The sequence below is a fragment of the Girardinichthys multiradiatus genome, chromosome 20 (assembly GCF_021462225.1).
Source record: "Girardinichthys multiradiatus isolate DD_20200921_A chromosome 20, DD_fGirMul_XY1, whole genome shotgun sequence".
NCBI lineage: Eukaryota > Metazoa > Chordata > Actinopteri > Cyprinodontiformes > Goodeidae > Girardinichthys > Girardinichthys multiradiatus.
In genome coordinates this window covers 41,571,647-41,595,571 of record NC_061812.1, presented here as the reverse complement: position 1 = coordinate 41,595,571, position 23,925 = coordinate 41,571,647, and the positions used below count along the sequence as shown (strand labels likewise).

Genomic DNA, 23,925 nt, shown 5'->3' with positions numbered 1-23,925 from the left:
TAGATTGGTTTACCGCTAGGTTATTAGAAGAGCTCTTTCAGGAGAGTTAATGATTATTTATTATAGAACTAAAATTAAAATCCATTTGATATCAGTTTATTAAAACTTCAGCATGATAAATAGACCAGAGGTCTTACACTTTATTGTAAAAAAAAAAACAACATATTGTTTATAGACTTAACTTTCCAGGTAAGGAGTTCTCAGTCCTTTGTAGTCATTTTAAAATGTTAAAATACTAAAATTACCAAGAATATGTGGCAGATTTTTATACAGTAAGCAGGATTTAAATGTGGAAACTGGAAGGAAAAAGGAAGGAAGGAGGGAGGGGGAGGGAGAAATGAAGGAAGGAGGGAAGGAACGAAGGACAGAGGGAGGGAGGTAAGATGCGTGCTTTTACTGATGCCAGCACCGAGCAACAAGCTGAGTCCTGTTTAACATTGATTGTCTGCTGTGCTCTGAATGACATGACGCTGCTGTCTCTAGGAGGTAATCCAGGGGTGTTTCAAACACTGAGCAGCGGTGGCTCTTCTCAGTGGCTGCTGTTCCAACATGGTGAGGAGAAAGAAACTGAACTGGAGAGCTTCTTCTCGTGGCCACTCGTACTTATCCAGCAGGATCTCCAACAAGCTCCATGGTTTCAGTTTGGAGATGTGCCGCAGTTGTCCTGTGAAGAAGAAAATGGATTCCAGTTGTTTACGCCATCTTGCCTTTTCATGATTTCTACCATAAACCACTGGTCCCATCTGTATATATGTGTACAGAATACAGTAGAGTTTCTGAGCAACAAGAACCAGAATAAATAACCAGATTAAGTAAATCTAATTTATTTGATCAAGTTTGTGAACAGGACTTTTAGAATGTTAAGAAAAACATTGTGATTAAAAGGTGCATTACAAAGGAACAGAGATACGCTGAGAATTCAGCTGGTGACAGGAACCAGTCAATTTTAATCTTGCCTGGCTCTGACCAGTCAGACAGTCAGAAGCTTAAAAGCTGAATCTGCTTCCTTTCAGCAAATGGAGCATAGGTAGGCATCATCAGACTGCATTAACAACACTCTTCAGTGTGTATGCTGTTACATAAATCCTTCTCTTGGAGATCCGGAAGGTCCAGATGCCAGAAAACAGTCTAATCATAGGGCATGTTCATGGTCAGTTGTTCTGCATTTTTTGAAGTAACAATTTTCTAGCCATGCTAATACTGCTGATTGCTAATATAAGATGCTAAAGGCGGCCTAACTAGTGAACACTCTAATTCTTAAAATCCTTCTTCCTGTCTCACACATTTTGCACATCACCTTTGCTCATGCTATAAATAATGAATGACCGTTCATGAATGGATGGAAGGCTGGAATAAAATGTTTTGAATGCTGTTGTTGAATCATCTTATATCATAGAAGACAAATCAAATATGTAATCACAATTTCATATAATAAATCTGAAATGGCCAAATCTGAATCAGCAGATCAAAGTTTTACAAAAAACAGAGATCGGAAATCTGCCAAAACATTTTGATTGGCCCACCTCTACAAAGGAATTTCCATATTTTACACCTTTACCTTTTCTGTTGAAGAATTTTTTGGATTTTCTTCCAGAAAGGGCAAACTGGGATGGAAGAGGTCCAAGCAGTTCGATGATATGGGCAATATGATCTAAGGACATGGAATCATGTTAAATACATGCAATGATACATTCTTTATTTCCACCTAAGTACAGCAGTGGCAATCATACTTGAACACACACCTTCTTCCCGGGAGAACGTGGCTCCTGACTGGGGGTCAAACAAGTAGTCTCCTGTAGCCAGCTCAAAAGCCTTCAGGGCACACAAGGAGACAATAATAATAAAAAGGGATGTTGGCAATGTTGGAATGCAGCATAAAAGTTATACAAAGATTGTTTCCAAACAGAAAAAAAGGCAGCTCACCATGCAGGCAGTACTCCAGATGTCAGCTGGAGTATCATACTCGGCACCAATCAGTACCTCTATAGAGCGGTACTGGCAAGTCTGAATGTCTTCAGTGAAGTGTTTGTGCTGGTAACAGAAGAGAACAGTAAATGTGATACCACAATCTGTACTGCATATCTGCCTCATTAAAAATAACGGGTTGGGCTTTTCTACCGAAGATGCAACTCAGAACCTGGATTTGAGTGTTTATTTCTTTTTAAATGATCCCATGATTGATTATTTATTGCATTTTTAATGTATGATTTTCTACAGTCAAACCTGAAGTAAGTAAATAAGTCGGTGAATCACTTCTTAAGAAACTGTCAGCCATTTTAACATCTTGAATCACATCTACCTAGACAGGTCCACCTCACTGAATTAGAATATCACAAACAATTTATTTACTTACTTAAAAAGTGGAATTGGATTTTATAAACTCATTACACTCAAAGTTAGATATTTTGGACATGTGGTTCTGTTAATTTGAAAGATCCAAAGAAAATCTGAACTTTGCATAAGAACATTAAAAATAATTTTTACGGATTTTTTTGGCCTAGAAAAAGCTATATTTACAGGTCCTTCTCAAAAAATTAGCATATTGTGATAAAGTTCATTATTTTCCATAATGTCATGGTGAAAATTTAACATTCATATATTTTAGATTCATTGCACACTAACTGAAATATTTCAGGTATTTTATTGTCTTAATACGGATGATTTTGGCATACAGCTCATGAAAACCCAAAATTCCTATCTCACAAAATTAGCATATCCTTAAAAGGGTCTCTAAACGAGCTATGAACCTAATCATCTGAATCAACGAGTTAACTCTAAACACCTGCAAAAGATTCCTGAGGCCTTTAAAACTCCCAGACTGGTTCATCACTCAAAACCCCAATCATGGGTAAGACTGCCGACCTGACTGCTGTCCAGAAGGCCACTATTGACACCCTCAAGCAAGAGGGTAAGACACAGAAAGAAATTTCTGAACGAATAGGCTGTTCCCAGAGTGCTGTATCAAGGCACCTCAGTGGGAAGTCTGTGGGAAGGAAAAAGTGTGGCAGAAAACGCTGCACAACGAGAAGAGGTGACCGGACCCTGAGGAAGATTGTGGAGAAGGGCCAATTCCAGACCTTGGGGGACCTGCGGAAGCAGTGGACTGAGTCTGGAGTAGAAACATCCAGAGCCACCGTGCACAGGCGTGTGCAGGAAATGGGCTACAGGTGCCGCATTCCCCAGTCCTGGGCTACAGAGAAGCAGCACTGGACTGTTGCTCAGTGGTCCAAAGTACTTTTTTTGGATGAAAGCAAATTCTGCATGTCATTCGGAAATCAAGGTGCCAGAGTCTGGAGGAAGCCTGGGGAGAAGGAAATGCCAAAATGCCAGAAGTCCAGTGTCAAGTACCCACAGTCAGTGATGGTCTGGGGTGCCGTGTCAGCTGCTGGTCAATGGCAGGGTCAATGCAGGGTCAAGGGCAGGGTCAATGCAGCTAGCTATCAGGAGATTTTGGAGCACTTCATGCTTCCATCTGCTGAAAAGCTTTATGGAGATGAAGATTTCATTTTTCAGCATGACCTGGCACCTGCTCACAGTGCCAAAACCACTGGTAAATGGTTTACTGACCATGGTATCACTGTGCTCAATTGGCCAGCCAACTCTCCTGACCTGAACCCCATAGAGAATCTGTGGGATATTGTGAAGAGAACGTTGAGAGGCTCAAGACCCAACACTCTGGATGAGCTAAAGGCCGCTATCGAAGCATCCTGGGCCTCCATAAGACCTTAGTGCCACAGGCTGATTGCCTCCATGCCACGCCGCATATAAGCAGTCATTTCTGCAAAAGGATTCCCGACCAAGTATTGAGTGCATAACTGTACATGATTATTTGAAGGTTGACGTTTTTTGTATTAAAAACACTTTTCTTTTATTGGTCGGATGAAATATGCTAATTTTGTGAGATAGGAATTTTGGGTTTTCATGAGCTGTATGCCAAAATCATCTGTATTAAGACAATAAAAGACCTGAAATATTTCAGTTAGTGTGCAATGAATCTAAAATATATGAATGTTAAATTTTCATCATTACATTATAGAAAATAATGAACTTTATCACAATATGCTAATTTTTTGAGAAGGACCTGTATGTACTCAATACTCGGGCCTAATTTTGCATTAATTACTACATCAATGTGGCATGACGTGGAGATGAACGGCCTGTGGCTCTGCTGAGGCGTTAAAGAGGTCCGGCTGGAAAATTTCCATTTGAAGCTTTCCATTAGAAGTGCTCTTAAACTTCCTGTTAGAGAGCTGTGCAGACTAGAGAAAACAGGGTGGATCAATATGCAGATGACATGGCCCCAGCAGTTATCACTGACTGTGGAAACTTCACATTGGACCACAAGCAGCCTGGAATCTGTCCCTCTCTAATTCTCCTCTAGAATCTGGGACCTTGATTTCCAAATGAATGCTAAATTTACTTTCATCTGATGAGGGGACTTTGGATGACTGAGCAACAATCCAGTCCTTTTTCGCCTTAGCCCAGGAAAGTGTCTTCTGCTGTTGTCTCTGGTCCATGTCAGTGTGTGTTTGGTTTTAAAGCACTGAATCTAGCAGCCCTCTGCATTTTGTGACTCTCCCCTAAGCGAATACTTTGCTTAATCCTACCAAGGCTGCTGTATCCCTCTTACTTGTGCATCTTCATTTCATTTTTCATATTTCACATCTATTTCATATTTTTCTTCATATTTTTTTCATATTTATTTCATATTTTTCTTCAACTGAACTTTCCATTAATATGCTTAGGACACAACACTCTGTGGACAGCCAGCTTCTTAAGCTTTGATCTTTTATGGCTTTCTCTAAGTTCACAGTCTTCCCCATGATGGTGTAGACCAAAACATAACATTTTTGTTTTAAAATCATTCATTCAGATGTATCTGGTCTGAGACAGCACATAGTCAACGTTAAAAAGTAACCATTATCCTAAATAAAGGCCTTCTAGATACCAGTAATTTGCACACCTAGTCTCTGTTTGTTTTTTATTGAAAGTACAATAAAAAAACATATTAATAAAAACATTATACATAAATAGGACTGAAGAATCTCACATAAACCTTTTAAGAACAGAGACAAAAAACACTTTTCCTGCTTTTACGTAACATTCTAATTTTCTCTGGAGCAGTTGTTTTGATTTTCAATTTATTGAGATTCATCTCAATCAGAGAAACCTATGTATGTTTCTAAGATTTCTCAGGGGTAAACTGACATTTTAGAAACTATGCCTGTCTTTTATACTTTTATAAGAGCTCGAAAATGCTGCAATTAAATTCCATAATTTTATCCTATTTATAGCTTTTTATCTTCTCCGTATTTTATAGATGTCATTTCACAACCTCGTATTCCTAGAATATAAAGTGAGACATATAGATTAAAGGATTTTTGTTTTTGTTTTAATGGTGAGCAGATCCAGACTCCAAGTATATCCACATTTAGGTTTCCAGGTTTTGCCAATCAAACCTGGAAACACTACCAGCCAACTACACATAAAGAAAAAAATATACATCAAATTCAGAAAAAGGGTCATCCAATACCCTATGATTAATTTTTCATCATTAAAAAGTGAGTGTATGATGACTTTTAGTAAGATTAAATAATTTAACTGTATGTTTTTAATTTGTCAGCTGATTAATCACTCACCACCCAGCAGGCATTGCCCAGGTCTGCAATCTTGACAACAATTTTGTCAGCACTCTGAGGCTTCAGTAGGTCTAATGGTACATCTGAGTCACTGATTCCTAAAATACAGAGAAACATTTAAAGGCACTTTAATAACTTGGACAAACTACAGTAATCTGATGACGAGGTCAATGTAGTTCATTAAAAACACGTTTTAACAGCATCTTTCCACAGAAAAACTGGAAGGTCATGAGAAGTATTATCGAGACTGACCTCTAGCTGAGGAAGCTGGAGGACCAGGCTCAATGTGAGCAGTCTGGTGAAATAACACAGATCTGGAGCCGGAGAAAGGAGCATCCATGCTAAAATTTGGGCATGAGCCAATTGAGTCTCTGTGGCTACATGAAGCACTATCCAATCCGTCTTCAAACAGCAACGTCTGTCTCCTCATCTGAAGGTTAGGACCTCTCAGCTTTGTGGAGGGATGTCCGCTTGAAGCGGCAGCAGCATTTTCAGAAAAAGTCACATGAGGTTTGTCTGATTTCAGATCAGATGGACTCTTCTGTCCTCGACAGCTTTTGTCCTTCGCTGATAGTCGCTTTAATGGACTCCTGGAAACCTTGCCGGACTAGGAGGGGCAGTCAGTTGTCAGAAATAATCAGATATGAGCATTAACTGATAATATTATAGACAATGATAGAAGAGATTCAATGAACTATGTGCTTCATGTCTGTTTCGGAAGTAGAGAAAACCATGCAAATTCAAGCAACTATGTGCCGTGTTTGAAATTATCCTAAATTGACTGTTTCCATCATTCATTTACTGGACACTGTCAGAAAAACATGTATTCGGTATTGGAAACCCTGTTGGATACTCTTTGCTTTGATATTATCCAGTGCTCTCTTAGACAGATGGTTGCTAACAACAAGGTACAGTGTAATCACAACAGCAGCAGCTGGAGAAACATCAAAACACTTCCTTGTCTCCTCTGACATAAAGCAGGGACAGGTGTCCAAGGATCTGATCTAACTACATTGTAAAAGCCATCTCTACATTTCTTCTATTTTGAACAAACAAAAATAAGTTAAAATGACTTCATCTTGCAAACTGTACATTTTATTAGAGAATTTCTGCTATTTCTCTACCATATAGCAAGACATGTTTAAAGCTAAAAGGAAACAGCCTATATGGAAACTACGTTAATGGCACGATCTCTACATCGTCCAGAGTCCTGGTTCCTCTCCTATGCTGCCTGCGCTTCATCATACCGCTCAGGTTTTCTGTAGAAATCAGGTCTGTGAATTGTGATGGCAATGGAAGAAGTTCCACTTTATATTGACCACAACTGAATGATTTAAATGTAAAAAGGAGAGATTTAAAAGCACGATTTGTCTCCATTAAAATCAAATTTCTGTAGCATAACAGAAAAATTAAAAAAAATACAACCCCCTTTAATGAACTATTTCTTTTAGCCACTAGGCTTGATGAGGATCAATATGTATCTTGCCACAACAAACAGTGAGCGGGATGGCAAAGCATCTTGGGGGTCATCAAGTCTCAATAACAACCATTCAACACTATCACTCCAGATGAATTTAGTGTGAAACAAAAGATGATGTTCTAGTCCAGCTTTAGACCCCACCATAGTTCAAATACTGCTCTAACAAAAATTAGAGCAGTATTGCCTGAAGGCAGCTGATTCCAATCTACTCGCTATTCTCATCCTCCTTGATCTCTTCGAAAAAATGAGCTACAACAACGTTTCATTTCCCTTTGGGAATACTAAAGTATTTTTGAATTGAATTGAATCTCTTGAGTGCAGCCTTTCCTACACCACCCTTCCTAATAGGTCATCTTCTATTGACATTACAAATACCCCTCTTAAACCTCTCTTTCCTATACCTGTGGTAATATATTTTCCACAACTTTATTATTGATTATCACTGTTTTGTGGATGATACCCAGCTCTACTTTTCTAGTAAAGGAAATTCCTCTCAACCCACCATCCTACCTTACCACCTTTTCTGTCTAACATTAAATCCTGGTTCACCTCAAACTTTCTAAAACTTAACAGAGATAAAACAGAAGTCAATCTTGGAACCAAATCTAGCTTATCCAGGTTTAACAGTCTTTCTGTCTTTTCCTCTTGATTGACAGTTCCTCAGTCTCCTCCCCGGTCCAGGTCAAGAGTTTGGGCGTCATCCTTGATAGCGCACTATCACTTCATTCTCATATTATTACTCAGCGTGCTTATTTCCATCTTCAAAAAATGTATTTGTCTTTCAATGAGATAATGATGCAAAACATAGTTCCTTGTTATTGTAGCTCCACAGGCTCCTCTTTTAACCCTGTTCTGAGGTGCGTCTAGGAGCAACTGGTGTTGGTGAGGTCTCTTTAAATGCTAATGAGGCCCTTCACCCCCCGCCCCCCTCCAGGTCAAAGAGTGTTCCACTCCACCCCGTTCGGCCATGTTTGTAATTTGATAAAAGATACAATTATCTGGCGGTGCAGAAACATGACAAAAACGGCAAAAACAATGCAAAACCGTTTATGTAAAAAGCAAATACTGTGATGAAAGTTACAAAAAAAAATAATAATAGAAGACAGAGTAAACTGAACGGATTGAGTAATATGAGCCAAATAATATAAAGATATCTACGCAGCACTTGGAGAGACTAAATAATTTTTTTCTGCACTCCTACAGACTCTAAATAAACAACTAGATGTATTTAAGGGGTAAAAAAGGTGGATTTTGCACACAGACATAATACTGAAGAGGGGATTAGATAAGAAAATAACATTTATCTCAAATTTCACTTGTAAAATGATTAGTGTAGTTTATTACTAAAACAACAACAACAGTCTTCCTCAGTGTATCATACTGTATATTATCTAACAGGTATCAAGATGCACCACACGTGTCACTTCAGAAGTAAAACACAGCATCCATCTTACCCATTCACCAAGGGTGTGCAAGACCCCCGTCAGCTTCCCAAATAAGTTGAACGCACTCTTAGGAAATAACAGAAGGAAAGCTAAAAATTATACCAAAACTGAGCAAAAATCTAGAACCAAGACTGAAATAATGCCATTAGAGTTCATTTTAGACTGCACACCTGTTTTCTTCCTGGGTTTCTGTTCACTGGCAGAAAGAGTGAAAAGTGAAAATGAGAATATAACAGGAATGCATGACCTCCAGAAGCCCTACACCGACTACTCACATACTCCTTAAATGTATCAAAGATATTGACTAAAAGCAAGCACTGACAGAGATTCACTAACCTGAGCTGCTGAGAGAAGGAGAACCGGGTAACTGCCACAGTTTTGTGTTGGCTGCAAGCTTTCTAATATAACCTTCATCCACTCTCAGGAGGATGTTTTCTGGCTTGATGTCGGTATGGATCACTTTGCATTTAGTGTGCAAGTAATCTAAACCCTCCAAAACCTGCAAAAGAGACCTTAGTCGGACGTGAAACATAGAGGGATCATTACATAAGATGGAATAATGGGTTGTAACACACCTGCTTGAGAATGCTTTTTACACAAGGCAGGGGGAGCCCTGTGTAGTTGGATTTAACGATCCACCTGAGCAGCTCGTGGCCGAGAACCTCCAGAACCATGCACACATCTGGCATCTGCTAAGGAACTTTTTTCATAGAGAAGTGAAGACAAGGCTGCTTGCAATGATAGCAGAAAGTGGAAAATGGAGTCCGACCACACCTCAGAACAGACTCATTTAGGAACAATATTGTTGAGGGAAGTCGACACGTCTTGTTTTCTGTAAAAGATACGCTCTCCAGTCGTAGCACAGATTCTAAAGTCATCAATGAGCTGCACAATTCTCTCACGCTTAGGTTCTTTGGGGTCGCTGTCCCTTACCTGAGAAGAAACTTAGTAAAATAAATTTTGATTTATAAAATAAAAAATAAAACAACTAAAATCGTGCCATACTTACAGACTACATTGCAAAAAACAAGCAAAGTTTCAAACTGTTGATTCACTACAGAATTTTATTAATGCCCAAAGACACAGAGACATATTCAAAAACGGAAAATCTACGTCCTCAGACTGACACATTTCAGCAGTTTGATCTCATCCAGTGCCGTCTCTCTGAATGTCTCAGCACTCTTCACCACTTTCAGAGCCACAAAGCGCTTCATTCTGCAGGCACAAAAATTACAACAGTGACTATCAGTTATTTACAGATCCCTGCAAAACTATTCATACCTCTTAAACTTTTCCACAAATTGTCATACTACAACCAATGTGTATTATATTGGGATTTTAGTGTGGTAGACCAATACAAAGTAGCATATAACTGTCAACAGTAAGGAAAACGATATATGGATAAAAGTGTGGCTCCACCTATATGTATTTTAATATCAGTATAAATGCAGCTGTTTTGTGAGGTTTGGTGGAGAATATTATTGAACAAACAGCTTCATGGAGACCAAGGAGCACAGCTGATTAGCGATGGGTACCGAATTTGGTACTTTTATAGATACCGACCGAATTCCGTCGGTACTACAAAGTACCGATTCACATAAAATGAAATGGTACCATGTTTTGGTACATAAATGCATCATTGTGACACTGAGTGAGTGGAAGAGTGGGCGATTTTCCAAGCCGGACCTGAACACAGCATTGCACGCACCATAGCGTAATGACGTCAGTAGCCGCTGATACCGTCCACAAAGCATGGCTGATAGAAAGCGCTCAAAAGTATGGCTCCACTTTTCAAAATGCGATGCAGATTACGCTCGCTGCAATATTTGTGATGCAGTGTGCAAGACCAGCGGCGGGAATACTTCTAATCCTTGTAAGCACCTGCAGCGTTACCCCACCACTATTCAAGGGGGGCGCCCCGCCCTGCCAACCAGACCGCCCGCCTCCCCAAGAGGATCACGGCTTGTAGTAATAGTATGTTCTGTTTCGTATAGGCTTCGCCCTTTAAGGCTATCGCTAGTGGGTTTATCCCTTCGCGCGCAGCGCAGCACTGAAAGCTTTAGTCCACGCCCAACTGCTGTGTGGGCCCCACTCCGGTCCGTATAAATTACAGTGAGACCGGACAAACGGTTCCCATTTTTTCTTCAGCGACAGCTTAACAGCACTATTACAAGAAGATCCATGGCTAGCGTCGGCACAATCCGCCTTTGCCCGGCTTGTAACACAGGCTACATCATGAGCTACGACCTCCATGCCATCTGCGAGGGCTGCCTCGGTCCTGATCATGCAAGCCTGGCCTTGACCCCGCAGTCCACCTGCCCTTCCTGCAGGCGTCTGCCTCTGGAAGAGAAGCAATGGCGGCTAGCCATTTTCTCCCCGCTAGAAGGGGAATTGCCCTTAGCGGACCAATGCTCCCTCGATGAGGCATTGGGCATCTTCGATGCTGGGCGGGAATCGGACGATTCCGCCCCAGAGACAGCGACTGATATCTCCACTCCCTTCCTCCGGACGTAGGACGCGGAGACAGATGCAAAATCGGTCCAGGCTCAGGGCCTCCCAATGTCGGCGACCACCCCTTTTCCGGCGGTGGGCGTACTTGTTAGCGCGCTGCCGGACATCATCGCTAAAGTAGCTGAGGCTAAAGGTGTCCCTGTTCCCGCACCTTTAGCCCAGCTCCCGACTGATGACCTGGTGGGAAAATTCGTCCCAGCTCATTTAACTCGCCGAGATCTGGTTTGGCCCCGTTTTCCGGCGGTAACTGCTTACCTGTCGGGAGCGGCGGCCGCTTCAGCTAAAGGCACCGGTCTCCACCTTCACACCCATCACGAGGGTGGAGTCCCTGACGGATCAGGGGTTTCCCCCAGTTCCTGCTCTGGAGCCCAGTCTGTCAGCGGTTTTTGGGGTTGGGTTGGCCCGGCGCGTCGGACGACGGCCTGTGCCACCCTCCCCCAGTGATCAGATCACGGCCAGGCTGACTGATCGCTCCCACCAATGTGCCGCTCAGGTCGCTGCGGCGACCAACAACACCGCCTTCCTGGCCTACACCAGTTCCAAGTAGGCTCGGGAGATGGAGCTGCCTCCGGAGGATGTGGAGGAATTCTGCAATCTCGCAGACACCATCCTCAACCTCTGTGCGGCGTCGGCTGTGTGTTACTCCCGCATCGCTGCCTGGCAGACCCTGCTACAGCGATAGATGTGGCTTCAGCTCTCCTCCTCCATCCCTGAGGATTTTAAGAGGGAGTTACTGGAGGGACCGATGGGCTGTTCGGTCCTCATTTCCAGTGAGTGCTGGGCCAAATGCAGACCTCTCAAGTAGAGTTGCCAACCGTCCCTTGAAAAACGGAATCGTCCCGTATTTAGAATAAAAAGTACGGGTCCCGTATTGAGCTGAAACGGGACGCACATAGTCCCGTATTATTAGGTGGATCAAAAATCTTCAGTAAAATGTCAATAGAATTAATAAATGATGGGGTGCTTTATATTTAACATTACGGTAAATTCATTAGCAGCCATATCCTGCTCTGTGACCAATGAGCTGACAGAATATTTTGGATCATCTCATTGGCCAGCAGGTACCGTTGCTAAGGATAGATACAGGTGTTACGTCGATTCGCCATCAGATACGGTTTCCCCAGCGTCTCCTACCCGCTTACGCGACAATAAAGGCCCATGCTTTTTCAGCGCAGCTGAAACAACGTGTTTCGGCGAAGTTGTCCCACTTTGTTGCAACTGTGCTCTCATGATAGATAGATAGATAGATAGATAGATAGATAGATAGATAGATAGATAGATAGATAGATAGATAGATAGATAGATAGATAGATAGATAGATAGATAGATAGATAGATAGATAGATAGATAGATAGATAGATAGATAGATAGATAGATAGATAGATAGATAGATAGATAGATAGATAGATAGATAGATAGATAGATAGATAGATAGATAGATAGATTACGAAAATGTTTTGCATTATACTGTTATGCTTTTTTATATTGTTTTAAGTTAAGCAGGATGGAGGTCTTTTCAATAGTGGTTTATTTATTTTAGAAGGATATTTGTTTTTGTCTAGTAATTTTATTTTGCAAAAAGAATAAATTATTTTATAAATTGCTGTATAATTGTTTTTCCATGGATATTTGTATCAGTCAAAAACATGCATCGAATTAAACTTGGGTTCGAGTCCAATGTTTCCAAAGTCATTTCACACAAAGAAAAAGGGTGACAAAAATCACCAGGCCGGTAGAGGTGCAGACAGTGGAGTTGGATAGCCCTACCAGGAGGTGTCCCTTATTTATTTATCAAGGAGTTGGCAACCCTACTCTCAAGAGGAACTTGACCGGGTCAGGAGACATGGGTCTCTTAATCGCTCTGGCTTCCGGTCGTCCCATACCACCGGCCGCTGGCGGGATCGCCGTGATCAGCGGCAGCAGCAGAGACGCTCCACGGCCGCTGCCGCAGCTCCCCGAGTTCATCCGCCCACTGCTCCGTCTACTCAGCAGCAGCGCAGAGGTCGGCAGTTGGCATGCGCCTGGAGCCACGGCGGAGATTTAAAAAGTGACTGGTGGGGGGGATGTGTGTAAAACTACTGATTGTTTTGAAATAAAACACATACATTTCTCTAAGAGCAAGTTTCCGTTTTATTCCGGCTCAGCCAGATCGTACGATCTCGCTGTGCTTTCCTCACACACATCCTCCACTCCTAATGAGACGACCTCTTTTAAACGGCCGTTTAAGAGGCCCCGCGATCTCACAGTTTTCAGGCATGACTCCACGAGAGCATCCTATGCTGCTCCGGTAGAGCTCCGCTCGCTGCCTTCTCCCTCCTGTCCTCCCCAGCTGTCAGTGGGTGAGATCACAGAGGATGAACAACAGCAGCTCCCCACGAAGCGGCGCACCAGTGATGCCACCGCTCAACACCAAGCTGCGAGCCTGGGTGAATATCCCCCTGGTGAGGCTGGTTTACAGCCCTTTCGATCCAAGCCCCCCATGGGTTACCTCCGATCAAAATCCGAGTCAGGTAGGGGCTGTAGCCTGGCTCGTATCCATGAGCACCATGGCACCACAGATAAATGCGCGCCCGCTTTCAGAGCATCACTCAGAGTGGCGGCGCGTATGTTACCTGGACAGGTGGATGGACAGACTGATCAGCAGAGGTTACACGCTGCAGTTCCTGTCTCCGGATGGTTCATCCGCCTGCGCATAGATCCTGTGCGTCAGAAGAGGCGGATGATCTCAGTCCCTCCTTCAGTGGGACCCGACCTGGCCCACTGGGGAACTCCCCGCATCCTGTCAGAGGGAGTTCCCCTCAGCAGACCTGCATCACACTCTCAGTGTTCACAGACGCATCCCTGTCGGGATGGGGAGGAACGTGTCAGTCTCAGGCGGTGGGAGCACAGTGGCCAGACCACATGTCTCTCCACATAAACGTGCTGGAGCTTCTCACAGTGTGGAAGGTGACACAGCATTTTGCTCCTCTGCTGCGGGATCAGCATGTTCTGATCCACACAGACAACAGAGTGGCAGCAGCCTACATAAATCGCCAGGGAGGTGTGCGCTCGGCTCAGCTCCTAAACATTTCCAGGCGGCTGCTGTGCTGGGCGCGCATGAACCTGCTCTCCATCAGAGCAGTGTACATCATGTCCAGAGGTGGTGCTCGTCCTGGGGACTGGAGCCTCCACCCCAAGTTGATTGTTCAGATCTGGAGCAGATTCGGGAAAGCAGCAGTGGATCTTTTCGCCACACGGGAGAACGCACAATGCCAGTTGTGGTTTTCACTGAGCCCACGGGAGGATCCACCATTAGGAGTGGACGCCTTTGCTCACAGCCCGTGGCCGAAAACGCTCCTTTGAGCCATTCCACCAGTTCCGCTGATCCCGCGGCTCCTGGATTGAATCCGAGAGGAACAGCTCTCAGTGATTCTCGTAGCTCCCGAGCGCAAAAGCACGCCATGGTTTCCGAGCCTGCAGCAGCTGGTGTCAGGTCGCCCATGGCAGCTGCCATGGAGAGAGGATGCACTCCTCCAGGCGGGAGGGGCAATCAGGAGCGTCACAGAGTTAGCTCAACGTCTCTGGGTCTGGCCGCTGAATGGGAGCGCTTAGAAAGGCTGGGTCTCCCGCATGATGTGGTGCGCACGATTCAGGGCGCACGAGCCCCCTCTACCACAGCGTCATACGCATCAAAGTGGGCAGCTTTTCAGCGCTGGTGTGCAGAGAAAGGAGTGGAGCCTTTTTCATGTCGATTCGCCTGCGTGCTGTCATTCCTCCAGCAGCTGATGAACAGGACGTTAGCTTTCAGCACTATTAAAACTTATGCTGCAGCTATTTCCTCCCGTCATGAGGGTTTTGGTGACAGAACGGTTTTTAACCATCCGCTAATGAAGCATTTTCTGCGGGGTGTACGTAGACACAGACCCGTGTCACGCCCTCTAGTCCCTCAGTGGGATTTAGTGCTCGTCCTGCGCGCACTGGTTAAAGCCCCATTTGAGCCCTTAGATCAGGCTCCACTTAAATTTCTGTCTTTTAAAACAGCCCTGCTGTTAGCTCTGACATCTGCGAAGAGAATGAGCGATTTATCTGCACTCTCTGTCGCTCCTTCATGTCTCAGAATACGAGCCGACGGCAGCTCAGCTGTGCTGCGTCCTAACCCTGCTTTTACACCTAAAGGCATCACGAGTTCGTTCAGATCGAGAGTGATAACTCTGGATGGTTTTTATCCTCCTCCTCATAACTCTGAAGAGGAGGCCACCTCTCATATCCTCTGTCCCGTGCGTGCGCTTTCGTGTTACGTAGCGCGCACGGCTGCACTGCGCCGCTCCCAGCGTGTGTTCGTCCATTACAGAGAAAACTCTGCAAGACGTCCTCTATCTGTCCAGCGCCTCTCACATTGGCTGTGTGAGGCTATTTCACAGGCTTATATTTCCTCTGGATTGGATCCTCCAGAGAATCTTAGAGCTCATTCAATCAGGGGGATTTTATCCTCCACAGCTCTGCATGGAGTAATGACAGTGGAGGACATCTGCACAGCAGCCTCATGGTCATCTCCATGCTCATTTATTTGTTTCTACCTGCGAGATGCGTCAGGTTTCTCCATGACTCATTCTGTTCTCAGGGTTCTGACAGAATGACTGTTATTTCGTTCCATTTATTATTGAGTCACCCTTCCTGCATGCAGACGCAGGGTGCCGTAATATTATTATCAGCCACTGTTTGTGACTTATGATGTTATTGTCACTGCGGCTGTATTCATTAAGCCTCCGTGTGAACAGAGGTTTTTCTCCTCTGTTGTGTTGTCTGTGGCACACGAGGTTGTTCTGCTGCATCATTGCGCATGATCCAGCTGCTGATCTGTCTCCACGTTCCCTCGTGGAGATTTTTGACCTGCTCTGCTCATCGTTACACTGTTACAGTTCGTACCTTCATTTTCCTATTACAGCAGCAGGTCTGTTATCTCAGCCATTCCCTGACCAGATATTCTCTCTGTTCAATGTGATGCGCAAGACGGTTGGAGTGCGTAATTACGCATTCAGAAGGCTGATTTTTGGTGTCATTAGGCGAGGTTCAGTTGTGGTCTGGATGGACCCAGTGAGGCATAGACTACATCCTGCTTCGCCTTTAACCCATTAGCGATAGCCTTAAAGGGCGAAGCCTATACGAAATAGAACGTTGGTTACGTACTGTAACCCCAGATTCTATGAGTATAGGTGCAGCCCTTTAAGCTCTGGGCCTCACTGGTCCCTGAATGGCTGAAGAAAAAGCTATTGGGAGCCGTTAGTCCGGTCTCACCGTAATTTATACGGACCGGGTGGGGCCCACACAGCAGGTGGGCGTGGACTAAAGTTTTCAGTGCTGCGCTGCGCGTGAAGGGATAAACCCACTAGCGATAGCCTTAAAGGGCTGCGCCTATACTCATAGAATCTGGGGTTACAGTACGTAACCAACGTTTTAACAGTTAATGTCATTTGTTTTAATAGATCACGTCGTGAAAGGTTTCTGTTCCTGAGTCCTCGCTACTCTACTTTCTATGGCCAAAACCTGACAAAACTCCTCATACTCCGTCACCAATGCTGACGCTGACACACTGAGTAATGTACACTCGCGCAGGTGAACACAAACTTCTGACAGCGGACAGAAAAACATGCCGCTAAAACCTACAAAACAGGCAAAGATATCTGCGGTTTTAAAAGCACCAAATTTAGTTTTCATGGCAGCACTTCGTCTCCTGCAAGCAGCAGCAGGGCTAACTCTCCTACTCCTGGTACATATGGCGAAGACAGAAGTGCACAAAATGGCCCAAGTGTTTCATGCCCTCCCTTTCTTCTGAGTGTGTGTGTATACACACTGACCTGGTTAAACACAAGATTTTTGTCAAGGCTGAAGAGACAATTTTCGTCAGCCTCAGATCTACGGCTACAACTCCTGCATTCAGCAGCGTTAGCAGGCCTGCATTCGTCAGCGACTCGTCATCTGCAGCCAGCAGCATGGCTGGGTTTTACTTTGTGCATTACATTGCGTAGTCAGTTAAGGGTTGAAAAAAAGTTTTGAAACAACTGAGATGTTACAATACAAACAGCTGGATGATGTTTTGATATATTCATTAAAGTTTATATATTGAGAAATAAATGTGTTAAATCGAACATTTTTGAGAGTTTATTAAACGAATTAACATTTATTACCACATAAACACACACAAAAGTACTGAAAACTGGTATCGTTGAGTACCGGTATCGATTCCCAGGTACCGAGAATCGGTACCGTATTGGTTCAAATGTGAAAGGTATCCACCCGTACAGCTCATAGTTCAGGGAGACAGTTGTGGAGAAGTATAAAGCAGGGTTAGGATATAAAACAATATATCAAACTTTCAACATCTCACAGAGGTCTGTTGAATCCATCATCTGAAAGAGTATGGCTCAACTGCAAGTCTATTATCTACAACATCTACGAACACCAGCAGGCAAACCAAGTGGCATAGCTGAAGAGTCGGTGCCCCATTTACAGAGGCTGTTCGCTCTCTATGTAGCTGTTTGAGGTTCAGTTGCCAACCTTGGGGCATTTTCTGCATGTCCACCCCCCTCATTGTCTGAGTACTGTAAAAAAATGCCACTATAGCAACAAATCCTTATTGTTTTTTTGTTTTTATTTGATACTGGCAGAGGTTCACCTTTAAGCAAGACAATGACCCTAAACATGAAGCCAGAGCTACAGTGAAGCGGTTTTGATCAAAGTTTAAAACAGTCAAAGCTTAGACTTAAATCTATGACAAGACTTGGAAATTGGAAGGACTCTATCCTTCCATTCTGACCAAACTTGAGCTATTTTGCAAAGAGGAATAGGGAATTTGCCTTCCACTTCACAATCATTTGCTACTTTATGCTGGTGTGTCATGTAAAAAGCCAATAAACTAGACTGCATTTGGGTTGTAATGTGACACGTTATTGAAAACTTCAAATGATATGAATACCTTTGCAAGGCTAGATATCATTAGACTATCATTAGAACGCAAAGTTACAAGGTCAAACCTTTACTCACACCATGTCCCAGCAGAGCCATACAGTAGAGAAGTGACCCCATCCCAACTTTTTAAGCACTTGGTAGCGGTCAACAAAAATTTCTCCAATCTCTACAGGGTAATAACCACCTGAAAATACAGTCGCAAGTGAAGAGGTCAAAGAGCATGCAGGGTTTTATTGCTGGGGTCTTGCTTACCTATGCCATAGTCTGAAGGATTCTCCTGATGCTCTTCATAAGATCCTGGAGGGTCAGGTGAAGCAGAATGGTTCGGTAAAGATGGAGGGCAGTGGGTGTTCTTGCTAGGTGTGGGTCCCTTACTACTGCTACTGTTACGTATCGTTCCTGAGAAAGGCTGATAGATTGGTTGGTTGGATGCAATAAGGGCTGATATGGCAGCAGCGTAGGATGACGACATGCTGACTGTTGGACAGCAACACTCACGGAAAGACTAAAACAAAAAGGCATTTGAATACATTCAGAAACTGAAGGTACATCTCTTCTCTGGCAGTTAGTATGTGCATGTACCTACTGGCTGCAATAGGTTGTGTGCAATGATATTTTAAGAGGGCCAATGGGTGTGTATCTTTATTTTTAACTGGGTGAATGGTATGTCAACGTAAATAGCCTCTGACACCCTCCCAGCTGCAACTAGACTCTACTTGAGCCTGCATAACTGCTGCAGTGGGACCCACTGTTGTTCACATGAACTCTGTGGGCTCTAAAAAAACCATCTGGGGCCATTTTTTTGTCTTTTCTGTTTGGACTGACATGGATAAAAGAAGGATCAAGAGATATTGTTGTCCACAGGAGATCAAGTTATATGAATTTAGACACATTTAACATTCCAATTACTAACAAATTAACACATTTCTAACAGCTTTAACAACTCTAATTCAGTTTTTGATACTTCGTAGACCTGACAAACTGTTATATCTGATCACATATTTCTAAATTATACAGTGTAAGGCTACTAATCATAGTTTGGCTTGCTAAAAATGCCAAACATGCTCCAGGGGACGCCTAATAAACACATTAGATTCTGTCTGACACCATAACTGAATCAAGAAGAACTGATTGAGCTGTTAGTAGTCACAGCTTGGCTTACATAGCCTTAGTGTCTTGTGCATATTTGTGTCAAATTTAGTTAGCATTCTCTGTTTATTTATTGCTATTGTGTATCATTGTTTTACGACATTAATCAATTGTATGGACTCTACTGTTGGACAGGATAATTACCAATCGTGAAGAGTGAAAAATGCTTGAGAACACCAACTCAAGGTAACATCACACACTAGCAACCAAAGTAAAGTCTGAATAATGTCCAAAGCAAGCTCTAAAATATTATTTTAAATTAGTTATAATATTGCAAATTAGTTTTTTAGTTTTTGTTTTTTTATACTTACTTAAATTTTGTGAAAGGTTTGCCAACTTTGTTCTGAGGACAATTAGCTAATTAACTACGGTCTTTTATGGCTAGTTATAGGCTATTTATCATTGTACTGTAAATGCGCGTTGTTTTGTTGTATTTTCGTATTATTTCTTAAAATTGTGACTTTAAATAATGATTTTTTTTTTTTTTTTCTTACCTGATGCGTTATTCTTTGGGAGGTCGAACAGAGGTGTTGCGTTGCTGTCGGCTCTTTGAAGTTATGACGCACTATTATTATTTGTAAGGCGGGAAACAACGCGAAGCCGACGCGGCGGAGTGGAGTGTTTCAGTTCCGGGCTGCTCGTCTCATCATTCCTCCCTCTGAGAGGAGGGTCTAGTGCCGCCGCCGCTGCTGCTGCCTCCGCCGCCGCTCTGCCGCCGCTGCCGCCGCCGCTGCTGCCGCGTTTATTTACAACCAGCTGCGCTTCCGGAGGCGGAACGAAGTCTTTGTCATTTTTCAAAAAACTAATTGTGAAGTGAAAGGAACCTGATGTATGTTTTTATTTTTTTATTATGGAGAACAAATAATTCTCCAGTTGAAGTTTCCTTAAACATTATTTAGTGATTGCTTTAATTAAGTTTCATTTATGCAGTTAATAAGACAGACTGAATAATCAGTCAAATTCTAGTCAGCATAATCTTACCTTGTTTATTTAGTCTGCATTATATCATGTCTTAAATGAAGTGTGTTAATACGTCTGTAACTCTGGGGATTGAGAAAAGTAATTCATAAATCGTAATGGTGTGTACAACAGTTGATACGGAAAGTGTAAGCAGAATAACTTATCGTGGGTCTGTTTATTACCTAATATGACCATGTAAGAGGAACACAAATATTTGAGTGTGTGTGTGTGTAAGTGTTGTGTGCAGGAACTGGCAGAAGAGTGCGTGCAGCAGAGGAATGAGTGATGGATGATCTTTCTGGATCCGTGGAGACCAACAATGAGTGTCATTAGTCTAAACCGGGACACTCCCCGTCTAGTCTTTTACATGGCTGCACATTCTCTATAAAAAGTGTGTATATGGCTAAATTAAGCATCTATTTTTCTGTTACCAGCTGAGAGGACAGGGCCTGCGCGTTACCAGAATTTCCTCGTTAAATAATAATGCTTCCAACTTATTTCTGATTCATGAGTTTTATTTTTTTCATCACAAGGCGATAAACGAACACGTTGACACTACAAATAAAAAGTCGGAAAAGTGTGCGTAAACGTGTATTCGTCACCATTTATTCTGATACCCTGAAATAAAATGTAGTGCAGACAATTGCATTCAGAAGTCTTATAACTAGAGAATAGACTGCGTGTGCAATTTGATTTTGGTTATAGAGCTGTTCCGTGAAGGCATCCGAGATTTGTTAGAGAATCTTAGTTAACAAACAGCATCGTGAAGGCCAAGAAACGCAGCAGACAGGTTAAGGATAAACATGGGAAGAAGTTTCAAGGTGGGTTAAATGATCAAAATAATGTCCCACAATAATATCGTAAAGTTTAATCCAGCATCCCAAAATAGAAAGAGTATACTGATAGCAGCTTCTTTCTAGTTCTGTAGGCTCAAAATGTTGCACCTGTAAAACATAAGTAGAAATTGCTACTAAGATTTCCTTGACGGAAAAAAGGTTTTATTTTAGAGGTGGGGTAGTGGAGGCATGTCCCCTGTAGATGGCGGTATTAGACACCAGTTTTCTTTGGTGTTTAAAACCACCAGTACCTCAGCATGTGAGCTCACTAGAGCAACAAATACTTGCTTTCTTTGACAGTAAAAACATACATTTGGAAAACAAAGATATTCCAAAGTGCCACCCTCTGCCAGGGAAAAATGAAAAATAGAAACCAGCCACTATCATCTGCAAACAGAAAAAAGAAAGAACTTCTCAAGCATGGGCGCAAACCTAAAGGTACAAATGTCTATATTAATCAACATCCAAAAAAGAATAATGCTGATATTGCTAGGCAGGCAAGACTATTCAGATAGTAGAAAAAATACAGTCAACCTGGACATCTGCTCCTGAACTAAATGGATATGAATTTCTGCGTTTAGATAAGACACATAAAAAGGAGGTGGAGTGTCCATTTATATTGATAAAAATTAGAGTTCAACATAGTAAACTGGATGAAGACTACTACCGATGATGAAATGGAATGTTTACCAGTAAAAATTAGGATGGAAAATAAAATAAATCTAATCATTAGTTGTATCTATAGAACACCAGGATTCAAGATTGAAACCTTTAATAAGGTTTGGAGAGGTTGTTTTTCAACTTAAACCAGAAAGACATATATATTTGGTGGAACTTTATTATTGATTTGCTAAATCCTAATCAGTATAAAAATACAGATGGATATATTAATATTATGTATAGTATGGTTTTTGCCCCTGATAACATGATCGACTAGAGTAACTTCACACTGTGCGACCCTAAGTTAGGATACCATAAATATAACACTAAAAGTATCTGGAATATATTAAACAGTCTAATAGAAAACAGAATAAGAAATAATGACTATGCCCTATACTTTACTGAGAATGAAAATCATATAAGACTGATGCAGTAGTGCAGTAGTAAATGGATTTAACACATTCTTTGTAAACATAGGACCAATACTAGTGGAGGCAATAAAGGTTAGAGACGGAAATAGACATGTTAGATGATGATGAAAGGAATGACAGCCTCATGATTCTGAGAAGAGTAGAAGAGAGATTTATGATATTGTAAATGGTTTCAAGAGTAAAACCAATACAGACTGGAATGATACTGGTATAAAAACAGTTTTATTGATGGTATCGTAAAACCTTTGGTGTAAATCTGTAACCTGTACTTTCAAAATGGCATTCTTCCAAATAAAATGACAATAGCCAAAGTTGTTCCCATTTATGAATAAGGAGACAAGCACAATTTCAATAATTATAAGCAAATATCGGTACTTTCTCAATCCTCAAAAATACAAGAAAGCTTTGTTGACAAACACGAGTTGCTGACAGACAATCGATATGGGTTTAGGAATAATAGATCAACAGGTCTAGCATTGATGGACTTCGTAGGAGAAATAACTCCTGGAGTGTTTCTAGATCTAAAAAAAGCATTTGATACTGTCAACTATGATATACTATTTAGAAAGCTGGGGTAGCATGGTTTTTAGAGGTGGTGTGTTGGATTGGTTAAAGAGCTATATATCTAACAGACAACAGTTTATACAAATTAATCAACCTAAGCTGCGACTCAAGAGTATGGCATGCGGGGTACTTTAAGGATCAGCAACTTCACTTAGCTGAGAGTTTTACACTGCCTATTTTTTACATAATGAAAATATGATTGAGCTGTCTGTTCAGACTTCAGTGTTGCAATATGAACACACTGTGTGTAGTAGAAACACAGTGAAATATAGTGGTGGCAGTATCATAATGTGGGGATACAGAGAACCTGGTCAGAGTTGATAGCCCAATGGAGGTAAATATGGGGCAATTGTTTAAGGCAACCTGTTGGGGGCTGCAAAAAACCGAGGTTCACCTTCCTGTAGGACAAGACCCTTAACATCCTTTTAGGAGTTATAATAGACAAAAACAAAAGTTCTCCATTTCTGACACTCAACTCAATCTGAATTGAAAAGGAATTTATCCATTAATGTTAATGATTTAAAATTAAGACCCAACAAAACCACTGGCAAACTGACCCACTTTTTCTAAATAATCACCTCAACTTTTCCATTTAAGAACATTTTTACTTTATGTCCAATCTTGTTTTTATATATAATAGGGCCCTTCAAAAAATGTTTTAGACATTTGTGTCTCCTCTCTTTTTTATCACTATGTGTTCTGTTCAATCTGGGTCTTTGACTGAGATCTGCTTGGGTCTGTAAATAGGTGGGGGCAACAGCCCCTCCTTCTATTTTCCAAATATGCGCTACTTTGAGTTGGTCTGTCATAAAATTCCAATCAAACAATAAAGATTGTGGTTGTAACTAGAGATAGTCATTTGACACCCGAGGCTTCACATGTGCGGTAGCTCACGATGCGACTCCATCAAACCACTGTGCAAAGGCGCGTTTCATAGCCCAATAATGCCTCAATCAACTATCACTAGTTGCAAAAAGAAAAATGAAGAAAAAGTTCAAGTGCAAGGTACTGAATATAGGAGATTCTTCTTAAAAATGGAAAATGTCATCGCTAGAGGGCAGAGTTTCACTAAAATAACCTGGTGCCTTATTTTCCAACTCTGCAGGGTAATTGGTTCCACAAACAGCATCTTCCATTCTGGCCCAAATACAGAGTTACTGTATCTTTAAAGTTTTATTCATATTGTTTTCAGACAAATTGCTCTTTTTATTGTGGTTTAATTTTCATTCATATGTTTCCAAATGATTGATCAGCAAGTATATAGTAAGACGTATGCAGGATCTGTCATGGATAAATCCCATAATT

General features: G+C 42.0%; 1 protein-coding gene across 4 annotated transcripts; it reads right to left on the bottom strand.

The window, feature by feature from the left end:
* Positions 1-80: 80 nt before the first annotated feature.
* LOC124856689 (SRSF protein kinase 2-like) lies at positions 81-19,910 on the bottom strand. 4 transcript variants are annotated; one of them, XM_047347432.1, is made up of 15 exons: positions 19,664-19,910; positions 18,273-18,525; positions 18,096-18,204; positions 9,692-9,779; positions 9,410-9,497; positions 9,140-9,246; positions 8,901-9,063; positions 8,735-8,760; positions 8,574-8,630; positions 5,892-6,246; positions 5,640-5,737; positions 1,924-2,031; positions 1,743-1,812; positions 1,559-1,651; positions 81-664 (listed from the first exon to the last, which is right to left on the bottom strand). In XM_047347432.1, exons 2-15 carry the CDS (start codon positions 18,490-18,492, stop codon positions 480-482), a joined length of 1,767 nt encoding a protein of 588 aa, XP_047203388.1. In that variant the 5' UTR covers positions 18,493-18,525; positions 19,664-19,910; the 3' UTR covers positions 81-479. The 4 variants fall into 4 exon arrangements, with proteins under 4 accessions (XP_047203388.1, XP_047203390.1, XP_047203389.1 ...); XM_047347434.1 differs by lacking the exons at positions 18,096-18,204; positions 19,664-19,910 and having other exon boundaries at positions 18,273-18,398; XM_047347433.1 differs by lacking the exons at positions 18,273-18,525; positions 19,664-19,910 and having other exon boundaries at positions 18,086-18,203.
* Between the last annotated feature and the right edge of the window lie 4,015 nt (positions 19,911-23,925).